We start from the raw sequence: 20,532 nt of genomic DNA on the forward strand, positions 1-20,532 counted from the left end.
TTACAAAGTTCCTATACATTTTTTGTTGTTTTTCACACTAGATCTTTCCCATTTCTCCCCCCTGCATCAAATTGGCATATCCATTGTAAAGATGAGGAAATAAGATCCCTAGAAGTAAAATAACTTGCCCAAAGTCACTTTGCTTGTAGGAAGGGGAGCTATGTTTGTAACAAATCTTTTATTTATAGGTTGTATTTATTTTGTCAAGTTTTATGGTCAGGGTGTCATCCACTTCCTAAATAACATGCCTCTGGAAACTCTATCAACTTGGCATATCCATTGTAAAGATGAGGAAATAAGATCCCTAGAAGTAAAATAACTTGCCCAAAGTCACTTTGCTTGTAGGAAGGGGAGCTATGTTTATAACAAATCTTTTATTTATAGGTCGTATTTATTTTGTCAAGTTTTATGGTCAGGGTGTCATCCACTTCCTAAATAACATGCCTCTGGAAACTCTATGAACTTTGATAAATGTCGATAGTTGTAGAGGGGCTTCAGGCCTTTTGTTCATAGGGTTGCTGTGAGTTGTGTTAGACTTGAAGGCAATCAGCAACAACAACAAGATGCTATAGTGGTAGACTACAATTCTTAAACCTGTAAAGTTTCTCCTTCATAATTTATGACATCTTTGCTGTCCATATTACAAATAACACTTTTTTAAATCAATTTACCCGTAATAATATTAAATATTTTCATTATGAAAATAAAATTATTAAGAGGATCAGAGATAGGAGGATTTATGGATTATTTCCATGAATTATAAGAAAGAAGTGAAGGAAATAGAACTTTATTGTTGATATTGCCACAAAGCAAATGCATACTTATTGGACAAAATTGTAACTTTCACTTTAATTACAATAAAAACTTACTTACACACATACACGCAATTAAGAACAGGACAAGAACACCCAGATATTTATTCATTCTGGCTAGCACCTACATGATAACTTTTTTTAGTTATAGATCTATTCTGGTTTAGAAATATTTTACCATCAACTTTACATATCTGTGAAATAAGACATATTTTTAGTTTTATACCTAAAATAAATGTTTTATTTGTTTGTAATTGTGCTGTCTTTTAGATTGAGTCAAGATCGTGAATCTTACTACTTTTATCTATTAATGTTACATGTTTTTTCTCTTATAGAGACATCAAGCTGCTTGTTTGATCCAAGCAAATTTTAGAGGATATAAGGAAAGGCAGCTCTTTCTTCAGCAGAAATCTGCTGCCTTAATCATCCAGAGGCATTTAAGAGCAAGGAAGGCTGGAAAGTGTGAAAGGATAAGATACGCTGCATTAAAAAAGTCCACAGTTGTTCTGCAAGCAATGACCCGTGGGTGGTTAGTAAGAAAAAGAGTAAGTACTTAGGAGTAGTTTTTCTCTGTCTTATAAAATATTTGTTATGAAGTACTAGATTTTGGAGAATAGCTTCAACCTTTTGTAGCCATTAACTAGAGCCCATTTAGTTTTTAAAGATCCATGCACAATAGCATTGGTTACCATTAATTTCTTTCTATGAGCCTACTGTTTCTTGCAGATGCTCACCACCAAAAATATAAAATACAAATATGAAATACTTTATATAATCTTTTTTTTTTGTGGCCCATCAAAGTCAGAGCCAATCCATAGCTGACCCTCCATTGGCTTTTCAAAGGCAGTAAATTGCACAGGACTCTCCAACAGAACTGCTGGTGGATTTGAACCCTGCAGCTTTGTGTTGGCAACACAATTACGTAAAAATGGAATGTGAAGGAAACCTCTTGTTTTTCACCTATAAATAACTGAGTTGTGAGTACTCTTCCTATGTGGTTGCTGCCACATCTTCAGCAATAGAGAACATTTGGACTTCCTTTGGAAACCAATCAGACATGTCTGATGTTTAATATACTTACTGGCAAAACCAAAATAATTAAATTTGAATTTAAAAATGACACATCTTTTATATACAACTAATCAAATATAAATTGGAAATCTTAAGCCTTGTAAAAGCCACTTTTACGAGAATTACAGAGAGTTGAGCTATGTTTGTTATCTAATGCTGGAAAAAGGAATTAATTTTTTTCTATTAGAAAGGATTGTCTCTAATTGTTTTACTTGTAATACTTCACCTTTTTCAATTTAATATTAAGAATTTATTTTATTATTATTAGTAGATTGTAAAATCTTAATTAGATATTATTAGGTAGTTTTATTAAGATAAATAATGGTCTTTAAAGAACTTTAGATAGAATTTTGTTTTCATTATCCTGAGTAAGAGTTCATTATTAGGAATAGGATATATTAAAAGATTATCATAACTTTAAATTATAGTATAAATAATTTTAATTATTTAAAGTTAATTTAGTGGTTTTGCTTGTTTATGTAATTTGATATGGGTGGTAAAAGATGCTAGTTGTCTTAGGAATTAAATATTTGATTAGTAATTCCACCCCCCTTTTAGATTTCAGAATATAAAGGGAGAATTAGGCTTCTTCACTTCACAGCAGCCGCATATTATCACTTGTCTGCTCTTAGGATTCAAAGAGCCTATAAACGTCATCTGGCTCTTAACAATGCCAAGAAGCACATCACTTCTGTCATCTCTATTCAGGTTAGTTTGTCCTTTTTCGTAAAACTAATTTTTCTTTTTTAACTTAGTAAACAGCTTACTATAGAAAGATTATACTTGTAGCCTTTTGTCACTGATGAGTTAAGAAAACTTGATGCTTCATGTCACAAAACTAAAGCTGTGCGTTGTTTTCTGAAGTAGTTGCAAAACATCTTTTCTTCACGTGTCATTCAATGCATAGTGTCTAAAGACTTTCAGACTTTGGCCATTCTGATGAGTGAGTGAGACATGGCACCTCTTTATTGTTTTAGTTTATGGTTACTCTTATTTAGAAATTCTTCAAAATTTTTTATGCCCCATGAATATTGCTTATTTAAATTTTACATCAATGCACTACGTGTTGTTGTAGTTAGGTGCCATTGAGTTGACTACAACTCATAGTGACTCTATGAACAATGGGTCTGAACCTTTCCCTATCTTATACCATCCTCCTCATCTCTGATACACTTGAGTCCATTGTTACAGTCCCTGTGTCAGCCATCTTGTTGAGTTTCTTCCTCTCTTTTGCTGACCTTCCACCTTTACAAACCTGGTTTCCTTTGCCAAGGACTAGCCCTCCTAACAACATGTATAAAATACATGAGACAAAGCTACACCATCCTCGCCTCCAAGGAACACCCTGGCTGCTCTTTCTCTAAGACATACTTGTTTTCCTTTTAGTCTATAGAATAGTCAGTATTCTTCTCCAACAATACAATTCAAAGACATCGATTCTTCTTCTGTCATTCTTACTCACTGTCCACCTTTCAGATGCATTGTAAGTGAAAAGACCATGGCTCGAATCAAATGCACCTTAGTCTTTAAATTGACATTGTTCCTTAACACCTTAGAGAGGTCCTTGACAACAGATTTATCAAGTGCAATACATCTTTTGATCTCTTGACTGCTGGTAGCAAGGATGTTGATTGTGTATCCAAGCAAGATGAAATAGTTGACAACTTAAAGCTTCTCTCCATCCATTGTGGCATTGATGTAACATGACATCGTAACATGACAAAATGTCTCATATTCACATTTCTGTTTGATTGCTTTTTTGTGTTTTTTTTTTTAAAAAAAATTTGTAAATTAAGAATACGAGTGGAAGGGTTAAACATTCTTACCCAATCTTGTATTTTTAGACATATGTATGTATATATAGAAATAGATACATTATACTTTCTTATATTAAAAAATGAAATAAAAATGAAATCATCTTCATTTATTTTAAACAGAGATGGTTTAGAGCAAGATTACAGCGAAAGAGATTCATTCAGAAATATCAGAGCATAATAAAAACTCAGCATGAAGTTCAACAATGTTTGGACCAACAAAATAGGGCTGCGTTAGTAATACAGAAGGCCGCACGCCGTTATCTACTGTGTAGAAAACAGGAAAAAATTAACCTTGGAATCACTAAAATTCAGGTAATTAACAATGAACAAGGTTTTAGTGGAAACTTTGATTTGTAATTCACCTATTAAATTCAGCTGTTTAAAAAATATACCTTTTTAACATTTTTTAATTGATATGCATGTAATTATTCATATACAGGGTGTTCATTCATTTGGTTTTTATGTATATGTGTTTCACACTTTCCTTCATTGACATTATATTTCATACAATCATTCCCATGCATTGTATTTTATAAAACCACCATTGGACTATGTGCTGCTATTACCCTGTCTTTTCAAGTCCCTGCCGAGTGTTTTCCCATTTCCTTTACCCCTCCTTCCACCCACTGATTTGTGTGACCCTGTGATTTCCCCCCAACCCATCCTCACTCTTCTGCTCCTACCCCTTCCTCTCCTTGGATCACCATACACATTTTACTAGTTGTCATTCTATTTTTACGGTAATGATCTTATGCTCTGTTTGTCCTTATAAGACTGAGTTTGTTCACTTAGCATAGTGCTCTCATAACAATTATATACATTTTAAAAGAAATTTTAAGTTAAGGCATTAACTGGTAAAAATTATAAATATTACTTTCCTGTTTCATTACTAAATGTGTTTTTACATTTCTGCCAGGATATTCATGATTCAAAGATGAAAAGTATTTTATCTGTTTGATTAAATTTTGATATCTTTGGTCATTGAATGGTGGCTTGCTATATTTATGTATAAAGTCATTGTCTGTCTGTCTGTCTTTGTAGAAAAATTGATTTTACTAAAACTAAAAGTGGTGTTGTGGGAGAAGGATGGACAATCTCCTCCTATGGGATTAACAGCTCCTACAACCTGCCAGAGGGTCCGCTATGGGTCGGTTCTGATTTAACAGCACACAACCACAAAACTGTATTACAAATAATAACAACAAAACTGTATTACAAACAAAATGTATCTTTATTAAGTGAAAACATGTTGTGGAAATACATGTATATATTAACTCAGAATATCCTGGATTATAAGCATCAGATTACTCTGCTTTGTTTTTGTTTTTTTGGTGTGTTGTTTTTTGTAGGCATTATGGAGAGGATATGTTTGGAGGAAGAAAAATGATTCTAAGAAAATTAAAGATATACGACTGAGTCTACAAATGGTTAATAGAGACATCCGAGAAGAAAACAAACTTTACAAAAGAACAGCGCTCGCACTTCATTATCTTTTGACATATAAGCACCTTTCAGGCATTCTTGAGGCATTAAAACACTTAGGTTAGTTTATTTTAGTTCTTGTGTGATGTATGGGTTTGTATGTACCTCCATGTATGTATGAGAGCAGAAATTTTATTTTTGAATGCCTAAAGATTCTTGGAGTTCCACAATATCATTGAATTTACTTATGTTCTTTTCTTCCTTTTCAGAGGTAGTGACAAGATTGTCTCCTCGTTGTTGTGAGAACATGTCCCAGAGTGGAGCAATTTCTAAAATATTTGTTTTGATCCGAAGTTGTAATCGTAGTGTTCCTTGTATGGAAGTCATCAGATATGCTGTACAAGTCTTGCTTAATGTAGCCAAGGTAGTTTTACATTTTAAGAATGCAATGTTTATTAGAAATTGAATCTGAGCCTGCAAATTAAACCTGTACTTGTTTTATCACTAGAATTTAGATCTAAAGAGTAAAATTCAGTTACGTATGGAGTCTTAGGAGAAAGAAAAAAATTACCCTATGCATAACCATGAAGAAAGACATAATTTTTTATAATTTTAATTTTTATATCTATAATATTATTAACAGTGGTGATTAATCTCGATTGAGTACTTAAACTATTTGCTAGGCACTGTGTTAAGTATTATTTCCCCCATGGATTATTTGATATAATTCTTTACAGTAATCCTTGAGTTGGTTCTGGCTTGACAGCACATAACAATAACATGTTTTTATTATATATTTTTTATTAATTTTACATCTTAATTATATAGATACATATAGTACTAGATGTATGTTATTGTGTGCCATTGAATCAAAACCGACCCATAGGTGACCCTCCAGCAAGTTTTTAGAGGTAGTAAATCATATAAGAAGAGACTGGCCATCTTTTCTTCCACAGAGCAGCTGATGCATTAGAGTTGTTGTCTTTGTATTGGTAAAGCAATTCCTTACCAGAACTACCAGAACTCTCTGCTTAATGTATAGAAGTTCTGTATATGTTTTATCTGTTAATATTGTCTTGCTTTTATTTTTATTAGTCATAATATTATTAGTATTTATTATTAACTGCCATACCACCATGGGTTTCGCTGGGGTCTGAAAAGGTGCCTCATGCCATGATATTTGTATACCTGGTTATCTTTATGCTTTGCTTTGCTTTTAAAAGTACACCACCTGTCAGTAAGGTATTTGGGGAATGATTTACATGTTGCCAATTTATATCTCAGGTTTATATTTATTTGGGTGTTATTATTTGCGCCTATATTTTCAGCATCTGTCAGTCTATTGTATTGATGTAACTTGAGGGGTGTTCTAATGCTGGCATCTATACCATCAGTGGCTCAGATAACTGAAAGGTAACACATGGAGGAGAAGCTGCAACAGAACTCCTAAATTAATACAGACTAGGGAGAAGGATTACCATGCACTTACAAAACAAGCCTTTGAAAATCCCATTAATAGAATGTGGGTAGTTATAGTATTAAATGTTAAACACAGATAGGAAATCACTAAAAAAATGAGTATAAATGGCTGCAAACAGCCATTAATAATTGGAACAAGGAATGTACAGAGTATGAATGTAGAAAAAATGTTGTTGTTGTTATGTGCCGTCGAGTCATTTGCGACTCATAGCAACCCTATGTACAACAGCTCTAAACCGTGCTCTATCCTGTGCCAATCTCATTGCCTCTGACACACCCATCCCAATTACCCCAGTCACTGAATCAATCCACCTCATAGAGGGTCTTCCCCTCCTGCACTGTCCCTCTACTCTACCCAGCATGATGTCCCTCTCTAAAGACCTGTCTCTCCTTACAGCATGTCCAAAGTATGTCAGAAGAAGCCCCAGAATCCTTGCCTCCAAGGAGCAGCCTGGTTTAACCCTCTCTAGGATGAATCTGTTTGTTTTCTTGGCAGTCCATGGTACATTCAATACTCTTCTCCAGCACCACAGCTCAAAGGTGTCAATTCTCCTTCTATCCTCCCTAGTCATTGTCCATCTCTCTGATGCATAATAAGTGATTGCAAACACCATGGCCTGTATCAGGGGCACTTTAGTCTCCAGAGACATACTGTTGCTCTTGAGTACTTTAGAGAGGTCCCTAACTGCAGACTTTCCCGTGGCTATACATTTTTTGATTGCCTGGCTACTGGTGCCAAGAGTGTTGACCATGGAGCCGAGCAAATTGAAGCTGTGAACAATCTCAATCTCTTCACCATCCATCCTGATGCTACCGATTGGTCCAGTGGTGAGAATTTTTGTCTTCTTGACATTGAGCCTCAGTCCATATTGAAGGCTGCGGTCCTTGACCCTCTGCAGTAAGTGCATGAGGTCCTCCTCAGCTTCAGCGAGCAGGGTTGTGTCATCTGCATAATGCAGAAAAAATAGATGTTGTAAAAAAGGAAATAGAACACATTAAGGTCGAATCAGGCATCAATGAACTGAGATGGAAAAGCATAAGCCACTTTGAATCATTCAATCACATGATTCATTGTGAATGAAATGAAAAACTGAGGAAGAATAGTGTTGTTTTCATAGTAAAAAAAGACAATTTTGAGATTCATACTGCAGTATAATAGTGTACTATCCATACACATACTTTGAAGATCTGCTAATAAAGACTGTTACTCAAATATATACATCAACAATTAAAAAGAGGAGGAAATTGAAGGTTTCTACAAATTTTGCAGTCCAATATTGACTAAACATGTAATCAAGATGTATTAGTAATTATTGGTTATGAGAATACAAAAGGTAGAAGCAATGAGAATGGATTGGTATTCTGAAACTATGGACTTTGTAACAAAAATGAGGTTGGAGACTGAGTGATGGAATTTTGTGAGCTCAATTATTTTTTTCATAGCAAATACCTTTTTAAAATCTTTTCCCCCATATTCCCTATACTTCTCTTTTTAAAATATTTCTATTTTACATACAAAATTGTGCATACAAAATTCATACACATAGTCTTTCACACACTATTCTTCATTTATATTGTGTTTCATATAATCATTTCCATTCATTGCATCTTGTAAAACCAATCACCATTGAACTTTGTCCACAATTACCCCATCTTTTTAGATCCCCACCAGATCTTTCCCATTTCCTTTACTCCTTCCCTCCGCCCACCAAATTGTGTTGTGCCTGTAATTCCTCACCCACTCCCACCCATTCTCACTGCTCCCACCCCATATACCTTTTACTTGTTATCCTTCTATTTTGACAATGATAGTCTTACAGGAGCTCTGGTGGCCTACTGGCAAGAAGCTGCTCTACAAACCCAAGGCACATGGTTCAAGGCCACCAGCCACTCATTCTATGGGAGAAAGATGGACAAACTTCCATATGATTAACTGCCTCTGAAAACCCACATTTGTGGGTCGATTCTCACTCTACCATACACAACAACAATGGTCAAATGCGCTATTTCTCCTTGTGAGATTGAGTTAATTCACTCAGCGTAATGCTCTCCAGTCTTTCCCAAATTATGTAGTAATTTTTGAAATCATTGCTCCTGAGTGCTGCATAGTATTCCTTCGTATGAAGGTACCACCTTTTCTCAGTCCATTCAATTGTGGTTGGACATATGGGCTGTTTGCATGTTCTTGTGAATGTGAATAGCACTGCTATGAACATTGGAGTACAAATCTTTGTATCTCAGTTATAATTCCAGGCATATTCCTAGCAGTTAAACAGCTGAGTCATATGGAATTTCTATGTTTAGATTATTTTTATTTAATTTTTTTTCATTTTCTACTAGTTTATTTATAAAATTCAAATTCAAATTTGGACAAATTCTTTCAATTTCCCTCATCATCCCCCTTCAGATTGTACAATCTTCCCTTCCCCCTACACATCCACATCCCTCTGCTTCCCTCTGCTTCCAGCTTCTCCCAGCCCTCCTGAATCCTTATACTCATTCTACAATAACTGTTTTATACAATATTTATCCTTATGGGACTGAGTTATTTCACTCAGTACAATGCTCTTCAGTTCCTCCCAAGTTAGGTAATAATTTACAAAGTTATTGCTCCTATGAGCTTCATAGTATTCCATTGTATGATTGTACCATAATTTTTCAATCCATTCGTTTGTTGGTTGGACATTTGGGCTGTTTCCATGTTCTTTCAGTGGTGAATAGTGCTAATATTAACATTGGTGTACAAATCTCAGTTTGTGCCTCAGTTCTTATCTTCTCTGGGTGTATTCCAAGTAGTGGAATTTCTAGGTCATATGAAATTTCTCTGTTCAGCTTTTTTGAGGAAGCTCCAAACAGCCTTCCAGAATGGTTGCACCGTTTTACAATTCCACCAACAATATAAAAGAGTTCCTTTCTCGGCACATCCTCTCCAACATCTATTTCTTGCTGCCCTGTTAAACTTTGCCACTCTTACTGGAGTGAGATGATACCACTGTGGTTTTGATTTGCATCTCTCATTGCCAGTGACTTGGAGCATTTCTTCATGTGTCTGTTTGCCATTCACATATCTTCCTCTGTGAAAATTCTTTCCATGTCTTTTGCCCCCTTTTGTAATTGGGTTATCAGTCTTTTTTTTTGTGGAGGCCCAGGAGTATTCTATAAACTTTTGTTATAAGACTCTTGTATGTTTAGCTTTTTGAGGAAATACCAAACTGCCTTCCAGAGTGATTGTAACCATTTTACAATCCCACCAACAGTGTATGAGGGTTCCAATCTTTCTACATCCTCTCCAACATTTATTGAGCATAAATGATAACTTTATAAGTAGACATCATCTGACAGATTGCACAATGATCAGATTGACTATATTTGCTGAAAAAATTATTGGAGAAGTACACTATCTGCAGTTAAAAACCAGAACAGATGCCATTTGTGGAACAGACTATCAGTTACTCATATGCAAGTTTAAACTGAAGCTGAAGAAAATTAAAACTAGTCTATAGGAACCATAATTTGACCTTGAGTTTATCCTAGTTGAATTTAAGAGTCTCATAAGAGCAGGTTTGAAACATTGAACACCAGTAATCAAAGACCAGAGGAATTGTGTGAGGGCATCAAAGATATCATCCATGAATAAAGTAAAATGTCATTACAAAGAAGGGAGAGAAAGAAGAAACTAAAATGATGTCAGAAGATACTGAAAATTGCATGAGAGCATCAGGAAGCCAAAACAAAAGAGCTGAAGATTTCAAAGGGCTGTGCAGGAAGATAAAGCAAACAATTATAACTAAATATCAAGTCAGAATATAAAGGAAAGAACTCACTTAGCATTTCTCAAGCTAAAAGACTGAAAAACTAATCCAAGCTTTGAGTTGTAATACTGAGAGATGTTATGGACACAATCTTGAATGATCCAGGAAACTTTCAAAACAAATGAAAGGAATATGCAAGACTGCTATATCAAAAAGAATTCATTGACACTGAAAATTATTAAGGAAGTACATCTGAACAAGAGTCAATGGTAATGAAGGATAAAGTTGAAGCTTATACTGAAGGCATTAGCAAAAAATAAGGCCCCAGATATCAATAGAATACTATGTGATATATTTCAAATAATACATGCTGGACTCAGAGGAAATTGGCATCAGGATTGAAAGAAAACTCATCAACAACCTATATTCAGATGATACAACCTTGCTTGCTGAAAGTGAGGAAGATGTGAAATTCTTGCTGTAGAAGATCAAGGACTTGATCTTCAGTATGATTACTTCTCAACATCAAGGGGTAAGGGGGACCTTGCAAAAGGAGCAGTAGTCTACATTATGATAAATGAGAATTGAATCTGTCAATGGTTTCATCTTCTTGAGATAAAAAATCAACACACTTGGTACTAGCACTCAGGAAATCAGGGGACATACTGCACTGGGAAGTCGGCTTTCAGGGATCTGTCTAAAATGCTGAAGAGTAATGATGACAATTTGAAGACTAAGATGCACCTGATTCAGGCTATCGTTTTCTCAATTACCGTCTACGTTATCAGAAAGCTGGACAGTGAATAAGGATGACAGAAGAGTTGATGCCTTTGAGTGGTGGTGGTGGTGGTGTAGAACAGTACTGAATATCTCATGGACTATTAAAACAACAAATAGATATGTCTTGGAGAAAGTACAGCCAGAGTGCTCCTTAGATAGAGGCAAAGATGGTGAAGCATCATCTTTTATACTTTGGACATATAACTAGGTAAAGCTATTCCTTAGAAAAAGACATCATGCTTGGAAAGATGGAGAGGGACTCAGCCAAGGAGAGGAAGACTCCCAATGAGATGAATTGACATGATGACTTTAGCAATGGGTTCTGGTGTGTCAGAGATGATGAGGATGGCACAGGAGCAGAGTTCAGACTGGCTATTCATAGTGTCACTGTGAGTCATAACTCGACATCACAGCCTCTTACAGCAATGATAAGATATATATTAGCTGAGGCCTAGAAAATTCGTCTTAGCTTAGCAATATAAAATTTATCTTCCTTTAAAACAACTTAATTTTCCTTTCAAGAAGACACATAGTATTGTTGTTGTTGTTGTTGTTGTTGTTAGGGGCCGTTGAGTCATAGACGACTCATGATCCTATGAAGGAAAGGTCTGAGCACTGTTCATAGAGTTTCCAGAGGCAAGCCATTTCAGAATTGGATGCCACTCCTGCTTCCAAGCTTGTTTTAGTCGGGAAGCTCCACCAAACAGTCCACCATGTGTAACCATTATCACATTTGACACATCAGAGTTTCAGTGTTCAGCATCACAGCAACCACGAGTTACCTCTGTACAGCAATGCACAGACCAGTGCTATAACACCTAAAAGAATGTTTGACAAAAAACCAATTTGAACCAGGCCTGAGGCCTTCAGATTAAAATCACCCACCTTGGACTTGGTAGCATAACTTATTGATATGGTACTTCCTGAAATTTTTTCCCTGTCAACCAATTCTTTATGGTACAGAGATTTTGTGTATATGCTGAGCATGGAGCACCCTCAGAAAGAAACCAGGGAGGGGTTCCCTGGGTGGGGGCTGTCTCTGGAGCAGCAATACCTCCTCCCCTTTTCCTATGTCTGGAGGGAAATGGGGGGATGGCATGGCAGCTAAGACACCAGGAAAGGATGTGGGGCAGATCTGGTGGTCCCATGTCCCTGCCTCAGGGGTTCCTCCTGTTCTGAGGCGGAGACAACCGACCTCAGAAGCCCCCAGACTCATCCCTGCCTTCCTTACCTCCAGTCTGTTGGGGAAAGACCTGGTCCTGCTTCAGAAACTCCCAATCTGATGGAGAAGACATGGCCTGTCCTCCAAGGTCCCTCACCAGCACTGCCTCACCGCCCCCAAGCTCCCTACTCTGCCTCCCATCTGTCAGTGTTATAAAAATGCCCTGTAAATCCTGACTTCTCTGCTTGCTGGCAAGATGCCCTTTGGGAAAGGGCTGTCTTTGTGATGTTAAAGAGACAGGATTAGTATAGGGCAGGTTCTGAGTCAATCTCTTTTGAGATATAAAAGAGATTGTGTATACATTTTATCTTAAATTTATCTTTACATATGACTAATAAATTTATTCTATTCCTGCAGGTTTTCCACTAAAATAATCTCATCATAAAAGCCCATTTTAAGTACTTCAATATGTAAAGTTTTAGAGATTTTAGATTCCTTTTATGTAGAAATTTAGAGGCAGATGAGCAGGGAAAAAATAATAAAATACGGAGAGACACTTAGAGAGTATACAGAGATGAGAGTAATATAAAAAAGTTATTCATGAAGTTCTTCTGATCTAATGCATACAGATCAAGATTTGGCTTAAAGCTTTCTATCTAGTTGGATTACTTTTAAAGGTATATATATGTACTTATAATTTTTAATTTCCTTCTGTTTAAGTATGAAAAAACTACTTCAGCAGTATATGATGTAGAAAATTGTATAGATACACTATTGGCACTCTTACAAATATACCGAGAAAAGGCTGGGGATAAAGTTGCAGACAAAGGTGGAAGCATTTTTACCAAAACTTGTTGCTTGCTGGCGCTTTTATTGAAGACCAGAAGTCGAGCCTCGGTAAGTGTCAGTTGGCTATTTTTCTGTGAGGTGGTTTTTTCTTTTCTTTTTTTCCTAGTAACTTGAGCATTTTCATCCTTTCTAAATCTTTCACATTATTTCTTTAGGAGTATCACAACTAAAATGTCTTCTACACTGGTAGAGTGAATTAAGAATATACAAAGAAGTAATATCTTTATTGTGACAGTACAAAGAAGCTTTAATTATATCTTAATATATTCTGAAAATAGGATTTATTACAACCTTGTAATTTTACCATTTATTTGGGAAAAGTGACAAAATATTTTGCCAGGTAGAAAACTAGATATCTGTGATTTGTTGCCCTGTTGTCATCATGTTTCAAACTGTTGTGGTAAGAACTCTAATTGATTATCTCTAGATATCTTTCCCACTTAACTCTTCAGCCACAACTTAGAGTACTTGATATTTTCAAGTAGTGTGGAGTGCAGCATAGGACAGGATAGCATTGTAGCCTGTATTCTGAAAAAAATGTGAAACCATCCTGCTAATTGAAAAAAAAAAGTATTTGTGAGAGTGTGTTTGGATAGTGGGAGATCCATAATTGTCTACCTAAATCAGAGATTAAGCCAGTTGTAGGGCTAAAGGAAAAGAGAAGTAGATAATTTTTGAAATGTTAAAGAACTAAAATACACAGGATTGGTAACTGGATACGATAGGTATATTGATTAGAGTACTTGTTTTTTTAATATACACCTTTTGAATAGTGCCTTCTTTGAAATGTCCTTGAAAACGAATTCATAATTTAGACCAGTCTATATTTTATGAACTTTCTTTTTTAGTTCTGTTTGTTTGTTTGGTGAACTTTCATTTTCAGTTATTTTAATTTGTTTTGTGTTGTTTGGAGAGATTTGTTTTTAATTTTTAGAGTTCATAAGGCAATTTATATTTTATTTCTTCAAATTGATTTGCTAATATCAAACTGAAAAACTCAAACTCTTTGCAAAAACTGAAACTCATTGCCATGGAGTCAGAACCAACTCATAACGAACCCTCTAGTGGGTTTCTGAGGCTGTAAATCTGTGGAAGGAGATTGCATATCTTTCTTCCATTGACCTATTGGTGGGTTCAAACTGGATTGGCAATGCTACTTCTTCAGATGAGATAATAAATGTAATATTTATTACCAGTTTCTAATAAACGTAAATTTCTTTTTAAGGATGTCCGAAGAAGATCTAAAGTTGTTGACCGTATTTATAATATCTACAAACTTACAGCTCATAAACATAAAATGAATGCTGAAAGAATACTTTATAAACAAAAGAAGAACTCTTCTACAAACATACCTTTTATTCCAGAAACACCTGTAAGAACTAGAGTAGTTTCAAGGTAAGTATTCAAATGTACTCTAATTTTATTTCACTATTCATTTATTAAACAAGTATTTGATGGGCAGGAATGTTGCTGTTATTAGGTGCCGTCAAATTACATATGACCCATAGTGACCTATGAACAACAGATCTGAACCCTGTCCTTTCCTGTACCATCATCATACTTTCTGACATGTTAGAGCTCATTGTGACAGTCTCTTTGTCAATCCACCTGGTCAAGGGTCTTCCCCTCCTTCACCAACTCTCTACCGTTCCTATCATGTACCTTTCCAAGAAATAGCCTCTCCTTGCAACATGCTTGAAGTATGTAAGGCAAAGCCTCAGAAGAGCACATTGGCTATACACACTTCAAGACATATTTGCTTGTTCTTTTGGTAGTCCATGGGACATTCAGCACTCTTTTCCAACACCACAGCTCAAAGGCATCAATTCTTTTTCTTGTATCGTTATTCATTGTCCAGCTCTCAGATTCATAGCAAGTGATTAGAAAAACCATGGCCTGAATCAGGTGCACCTTAGTCCTCAAACTGACATCATTTTCCTCAATTATTTGGAGAGGCCCCTAATTGAAGACGTTTCTAGTGCAAATATGCAAGGAATAAATAAAGAAGTAATAATATTCTAATCTTGAGTATTTAGTGATTACTTAATGCAAATTTTATAATAAGTAGTTATGAATTTGGGCTACTAAACTTATAGACTTTGCTCTATTTTCATTTTTTACAGGCTGTACTGTTTGAAAACTATCAAAATTCCCTTCTTATTAAAATGTCAACTTTCAATTCCTCCCATTGTCTTCTGCTGCTTGAAATTCCCTCTCTGAATATTTGTGTGTGTGTGTGTGTGTGTGTGTGTGTGTGTGTGTGTGTGAGATTTAAGTCTGCCAAAAAAAACAAATAAAATGTATCTTCGAGAGGGTTCAGCTAGAGTGATCTTTGGAGGCAGGAATGATGAGGCTTCACCTCACATACTTTGGGCATGTTGCTAGAAGTGCTATTTCTTAGAGAGGAACCTGATGCTTGGAAGGGTAGATGATTGGCGAAAGAAAAGAAGACCCTTGACCAAGTAGATTAACACTGTGACTGCCTCAGTGGGCTCTAATGTGTGGGGAGGGCACAGGATAAGACAGTGTTCAGATCTTTTGTTCATAGGGTTGCTGTGGGTCATAATTGACTCAATAGCACCTAACAATAACAATAATGAAGGAATAAAAGCTAGACTTTAGGATGCCTGCCTAGTTAATCTAAGCATAGCCTCCTGCTTTTCCTGTTAGAAATAAGAAATGAGGTGGAGCTTTATTCTATTCTGTAACGTACTGAGGTTTTTGTACAGCATGGAGCTATCTAATTCAAAAGGAAGACATAACCAAGTGTAACTAAATAATATAATAAAGAGTGTAATAATTACTATAATCATGTAATAAAGGATAGATTAGGGATTGGACTTGAATCATGGTTTCTGTTTTAGATAAGTGAGATGCTTATGAGATAAGACTGATGGAAATATGGGTATGTTACCATAATATAAAGTCTGCATTTTGGGTAGGAGTCCAGGCTTGAGATATAAATTTAGGAGCCCATTAGTTTCAGGATATAGGTGACATGTGGTTTGAAGCAATATGAATGAATACAATCAACTAGGGAGTAGAACAGTAAATAGATAAGAAGAATCCCAAATTAAAATCCAAAGTAGCTTCAATTTTTTTCAGAAGTCAATATAGAAAGAACCTGACAAAACTGTGAAAATTAATGCTTCATCTGAAAAAAATTTGGAAGAGTGTGGAGGTCATTGGTGAATGTGGTGAGGGCATGCCAGGTTGAAAAGTTAACAGAACATATCAGATATATTCAGCATTTATGAATTTACAAAAATACTATGCACCTTCAAGTTGGATAATGAATAAGAATGACAAGAAGAGTCAATGTCATTGAATTGTAGTATTGGAGAAGAGTACTGAATATGCTGTGGTCGGCCAAAAGAACAAACAAATCTGTCTTGGAGGAAGTGCAGTCACGGTCCTCCTTAGAGGCCATGGTGATGAAACTTCATCTCACAGACTTTGGGAAAGATACAGGATCAGAGAAAAAGAGAAAGACCTCCAACAAGATGAGTTGACACAGTGACTGTAACAATAGCCGTGGGCATATCTGAGATCATGAGGATGGCACAGGAGAGGGCAAGTCTCCAGGGTGGTGTTCATCAGATCACTATGAATTGTAGAGCCTTGGTGACACTTAACAACGACATGTAAGGAAAAGTCATAGGGTACTCTAGAAAGATGCTGGAGAAACAATTTATGATAGTAATTAGCAGTCAAGGGAAATGACCAAGTTATTTTTCCCTCCCTTTGTTTATAAGCTATATCTAGGGTGACTGATTTAACTACATCATGATGTAGTGGCATATCTACAAATGGCTCATGCCCATTTTAATAAATGTAGAAGGAATTTGAGACTATCTATTTGTGGTATCTAAGGAAATAATAGTTCCCTGGTGGCCTACTGTTAAGGAGCTGCTCTGCCATCTCAAAGGCACATGGTTCAAATCCACTAGCTGCTTCATGGGAGAAAGATAGCCAGTTTCTTCCTTTGGGATTTATTGCCTTTGAAAATCCACTTAGGTCAGTTTTGAGTCAATTCTGACATGATAGTGTATAACAGCAACAACTTGCTTGGATCTTTTGTTCCAGATGACATTTAAAACTTGGTTAATGTCTATTGAAAAGAAATGTCTACTATGATTTTAGTAAGTACTGCTTTAGAAATTTAGGCCTATTTAGACAGAGTAGGAGGAGTGGCAAGAGTATCATCTCCTTCCTAAGCAACATGCCTCTGGAAACCCTATGGATTTTGATAAATGTCGAGTTAATAGAAAGGCTTCCGACCTTTTGTACATATGGTCACTAGGAGTCATGCTTGTCACGATGGCAATCAACAATAGAGAGAGTAAAGCTTTTTTACTTTCCCAATTATAAGCATTGTATAACTACATTTAAGGAGTTCTCTCATTTCTGGTTGTGTAGTACATTATATTTTGTCAGTAAGTGAGCTCAGTAAAATAGAAACAATTGAGTTAAAAGCATTTGCAAGGTGAATATATTGACAGACTTAACCTGGACAAAAGAAAAGTGAAAACAAAGATTCTGAGAGATGACAATTGAATTTACTTTAAGTCAAGTAAATTGGAGAGGTCAGTGAATGGAAGGTTGAGATAGGGACTATTTTAAAGCTAATGACATGGAAGTGTAGTAGGTGAGGAATAGAGAGATTGGAAATTTGACAGAAGTCTAAAAGAAAGTGGTAGAGCTAAATAGCACAAAATTCAAGGGATCTAAGATTCTTTTTCAAGAAAATGGAAAAAAAAGAAACTGAAGTTACTAATTGGCAACATTATGATGAGCATTTGGATGTCTCTGTGAGGGTTCTAAGAATAGGATGTATTCAAGAATAGATACTTTTTAGTCTAAATAGAAAAGTGAAGTTAACTTTCCAAAGAGAGTATCTTTATTTATTAGTGCCATGTTTCCCCCCCCACAGGCTCAAACCGGACTGGCTTTTAAGAAGAGATAGCCTGGAAGAAATCACTAATCCCCTGCAAGCTATTCAAATGGTGATGGATACACTTGGCATTCCTTATTAGTCAATATAAATATTTCCAATGTGTAGAGCAGAAAGAAATAGTAAAACTAATCATGTATGTGTATATATATGTTATTGTTCTTTTTGTACAACTTTTAAAACTCAAACTTGTATTAAAATGAGAATACAGAACTAAACTGTCAGTTTCTCATTTATTCATACATAGAATAAGTTAATATGTCATCGAATGAATTATAATACTACCACTACATATCTGTTGCTTTAAAAGACTGTATTACTGTAAATGCAATTGTGTTCGTAGAGGTAAACAACAGTAAATCACTGTTATTCTATATAAAAATTGAGAATTTTTTTCCAAAACAAATCCTGTAAAGATCTGTCAATTCATTTGAAGTAAAGAGGATAAAATCATTCCACATATGTTCCTTAACATCCTTGAGACTGGCAAATGAAGAAAGTGCAAAGAAATGCCAACTACCATTATATACAATAACAAACCAACTAGTTGCCTAGAGACATTTCTGGCTCCTGGTAAAACCTCGTATGTGTCAAAGTAGAAATGAACTGTGTAACATGAGTTTTCAATGTTTGGTTTTTCAGAAATAGATGGTCATACTTTTCTTTCCTGGGGCTTTAAGTTTGATTCCAAGTTCTAGCTGTTCAGTTATTAGGCAAGTATGTTAAACCAGTTGCACCATCCAGGATTTCCAAACTCTGATTTTTTTTTATTTAAAGTGATTGGGGTGAAAATCTATGCTGGAAAAGGACAACATTGCTCATAATAGAAACTTTTTGTTTGATCACATACCATAGACTTGAAAATGATTGATTGTTGAAATATCTCTTGTACATGTGTATACTTTTGATTCACTCTATTATTTCAGGGCCACAAAAAATTAACTCCATTCTCCCTTGGAAATCTGATAGAGTGACGGTTTTATATGTGAATTCTGCCATAGAAGGAAACGATAAAACCCTTTAAAATAGATCAGTAGTGACTGGACAAAAAAGAAACAATTTAACCACTAACATGTTTTATTAATTTATTAGACTAATTATAGATTAAGCATGCATAGTTTGAAATTGTGCATTAGTTAGGCTATCACCAAAGAACATATTGGTATGGTGAAAGTAAATTGGAATTAACTCTGGAATTTTAAACATAATTTATTTGACTTTTCCCCACCCAATAAAGTATTTTAGGAGCTTCTGGTAATTTGTATTTTTCTAAACACTTTTGCTTTGTTGACTATCCAGATTGCTGTTTTTATTCTCTTTCATTTTAACAGAATTTTAGATAAATAATGTGTTTACTGTGCTAAGCTGTTTTGCCAGGTTAGAATATTGTTAGGTGTCCTGGAGTTGCTTCCTTCTCTAAGCAATCCTATTATGTCCAATAGATCTAAACCTTCCCTGATCTTCAGGTATCATCTTGGACTCCTGTGCTTTCAATTTTCAAGCATGGTTCTACATCTTCTAAAACAGATTTGTTCTTTTGGCAGTCCATAGTATACACAGTGGTCTTAGACAATGCCACAATTGCAAGGAATTTATCATCCTTCAATATTCTTTATTAAATGTCCAACTGTCAGTCCATAAAAAAACAATTAAAAATACCATGTCTTGGATCATGCACATCTTAGTCATTAAAGTTATATCCTCATTCTGCAACACTTTAAAAAGACCCTTGACAGAACATTTTCCATAAAGAATATATCCTTTGATATCTTGATTGCTGCTTAAATGAACATATTGTGGATCCAAGTAAAGTGAAATTGTTAAGATTTCCAATTCTTTTCTTTGTCAGTTATGATGTTGCCTACTGGTCCAGTTATGAGGATTATTGTTTGGGGTTTTTGTTTTGTTTTCTGCTTCAAATTTTTATTCAGGTTTATAGGTGCTAGTTTTAAACTTTTCTGTGATATCCATTACTTATTTATTTTTTAAAGTTATTACTTTGCATGCAGCCATTCTTATATGTTATGTTTTGTCATAGATACTGTGATTTATACATTCATTTGTATGAAAATATATTTAATAATTAATTACTATTGATCTATCCCTATTATACCAGGCCTTTTCATCCCCATTGAATCTTTCCTATTCCTTCAGACCCAGCTCTGTCCAGTAACCTTTGCTAGCCTAGTGATTTCCCCCTTTTCTCCTTGTTTTGCTTCCCCTTATTCCCTTCTCCCTTTCCCTTTTGAACATATTTACCTGTCTTGGTCATTTATCCTCCCATTTTCACAATAGTTCTATGGAGTATTTATTCTTATGTAACTAAGTTATTTCATTCAGCATAATGCTCTCTAGACTTTCCCAAGTTATATAGTATTTTACAAGATCATTCTTTACTGCTGCATAGTATTCTATTATGTCTCTATGTACCACT

The 20,532-nt window shown here is 35.3% G+C and overlaps 1 protein-coding gene across 1 annotated transcript in view; it reads left to right on the plus strand.

Moving 5' to 3' along the window:
* ASPM (asp (abnormal spindle) homolog, microcephaly associated (Drosophila)) overlaps positions 1-18,180 on the plus strand; it is a 97,283-nt gene extending 79,103 nt beyond the window's left edge. Inside the window, exons 20-27 of the mRNA XM_006892118.1 lie at positions 1,148-1,357; positions 2,442-2,591; positions 3,821-4,012; positions 5,050-5,242; positions 5,392-5,546; positions 13,016-13,192; positions 14,370-14,539; positions 18,078-18,180. Of these exons, the coding sequence (XP_006892180.1) occupies positions 1,148-1,357; positions 2,442-2,591; positions 3,821-4,012; positions 5,050-5,242; positions 5,392-5,546; positions 13,016-13,192; positions 14,370-14,539; positions 18,078-18,180 (1,350 nt within the window). The remainder of the gene's footprint in view (positions 1-1,147; positions 1,358-2,441; positions 2,592-3,820; positions 4,013-5,049; positions 5,243-5,391; positions 5,547-13,015; positions 13,193-14,369; positions 14,540-18,077) is intronic.
* Positions 18,181-20,532: the final 2,352 nt, after the last annotated feature.

The sequence above is a fragment of the Elephantulus edwardii genome, unplaced genomic scaffold (assembly GCF_000299155.1).
Source record: "Elephantulus edwardii isolate Elephantulus edwardi_28Jun2011 unplaced genomic scaffold, EleEdw1.0 scaffold00110, whole genome shotgun sequence".
NCBI classification, from domain to species: domain Eukaryota; kingdom Metazoa; phylum Chordata; class Mammalia; order Macroscelidea; family Macroscelididae; genus Elephantulus; species Elephantulus edwardii.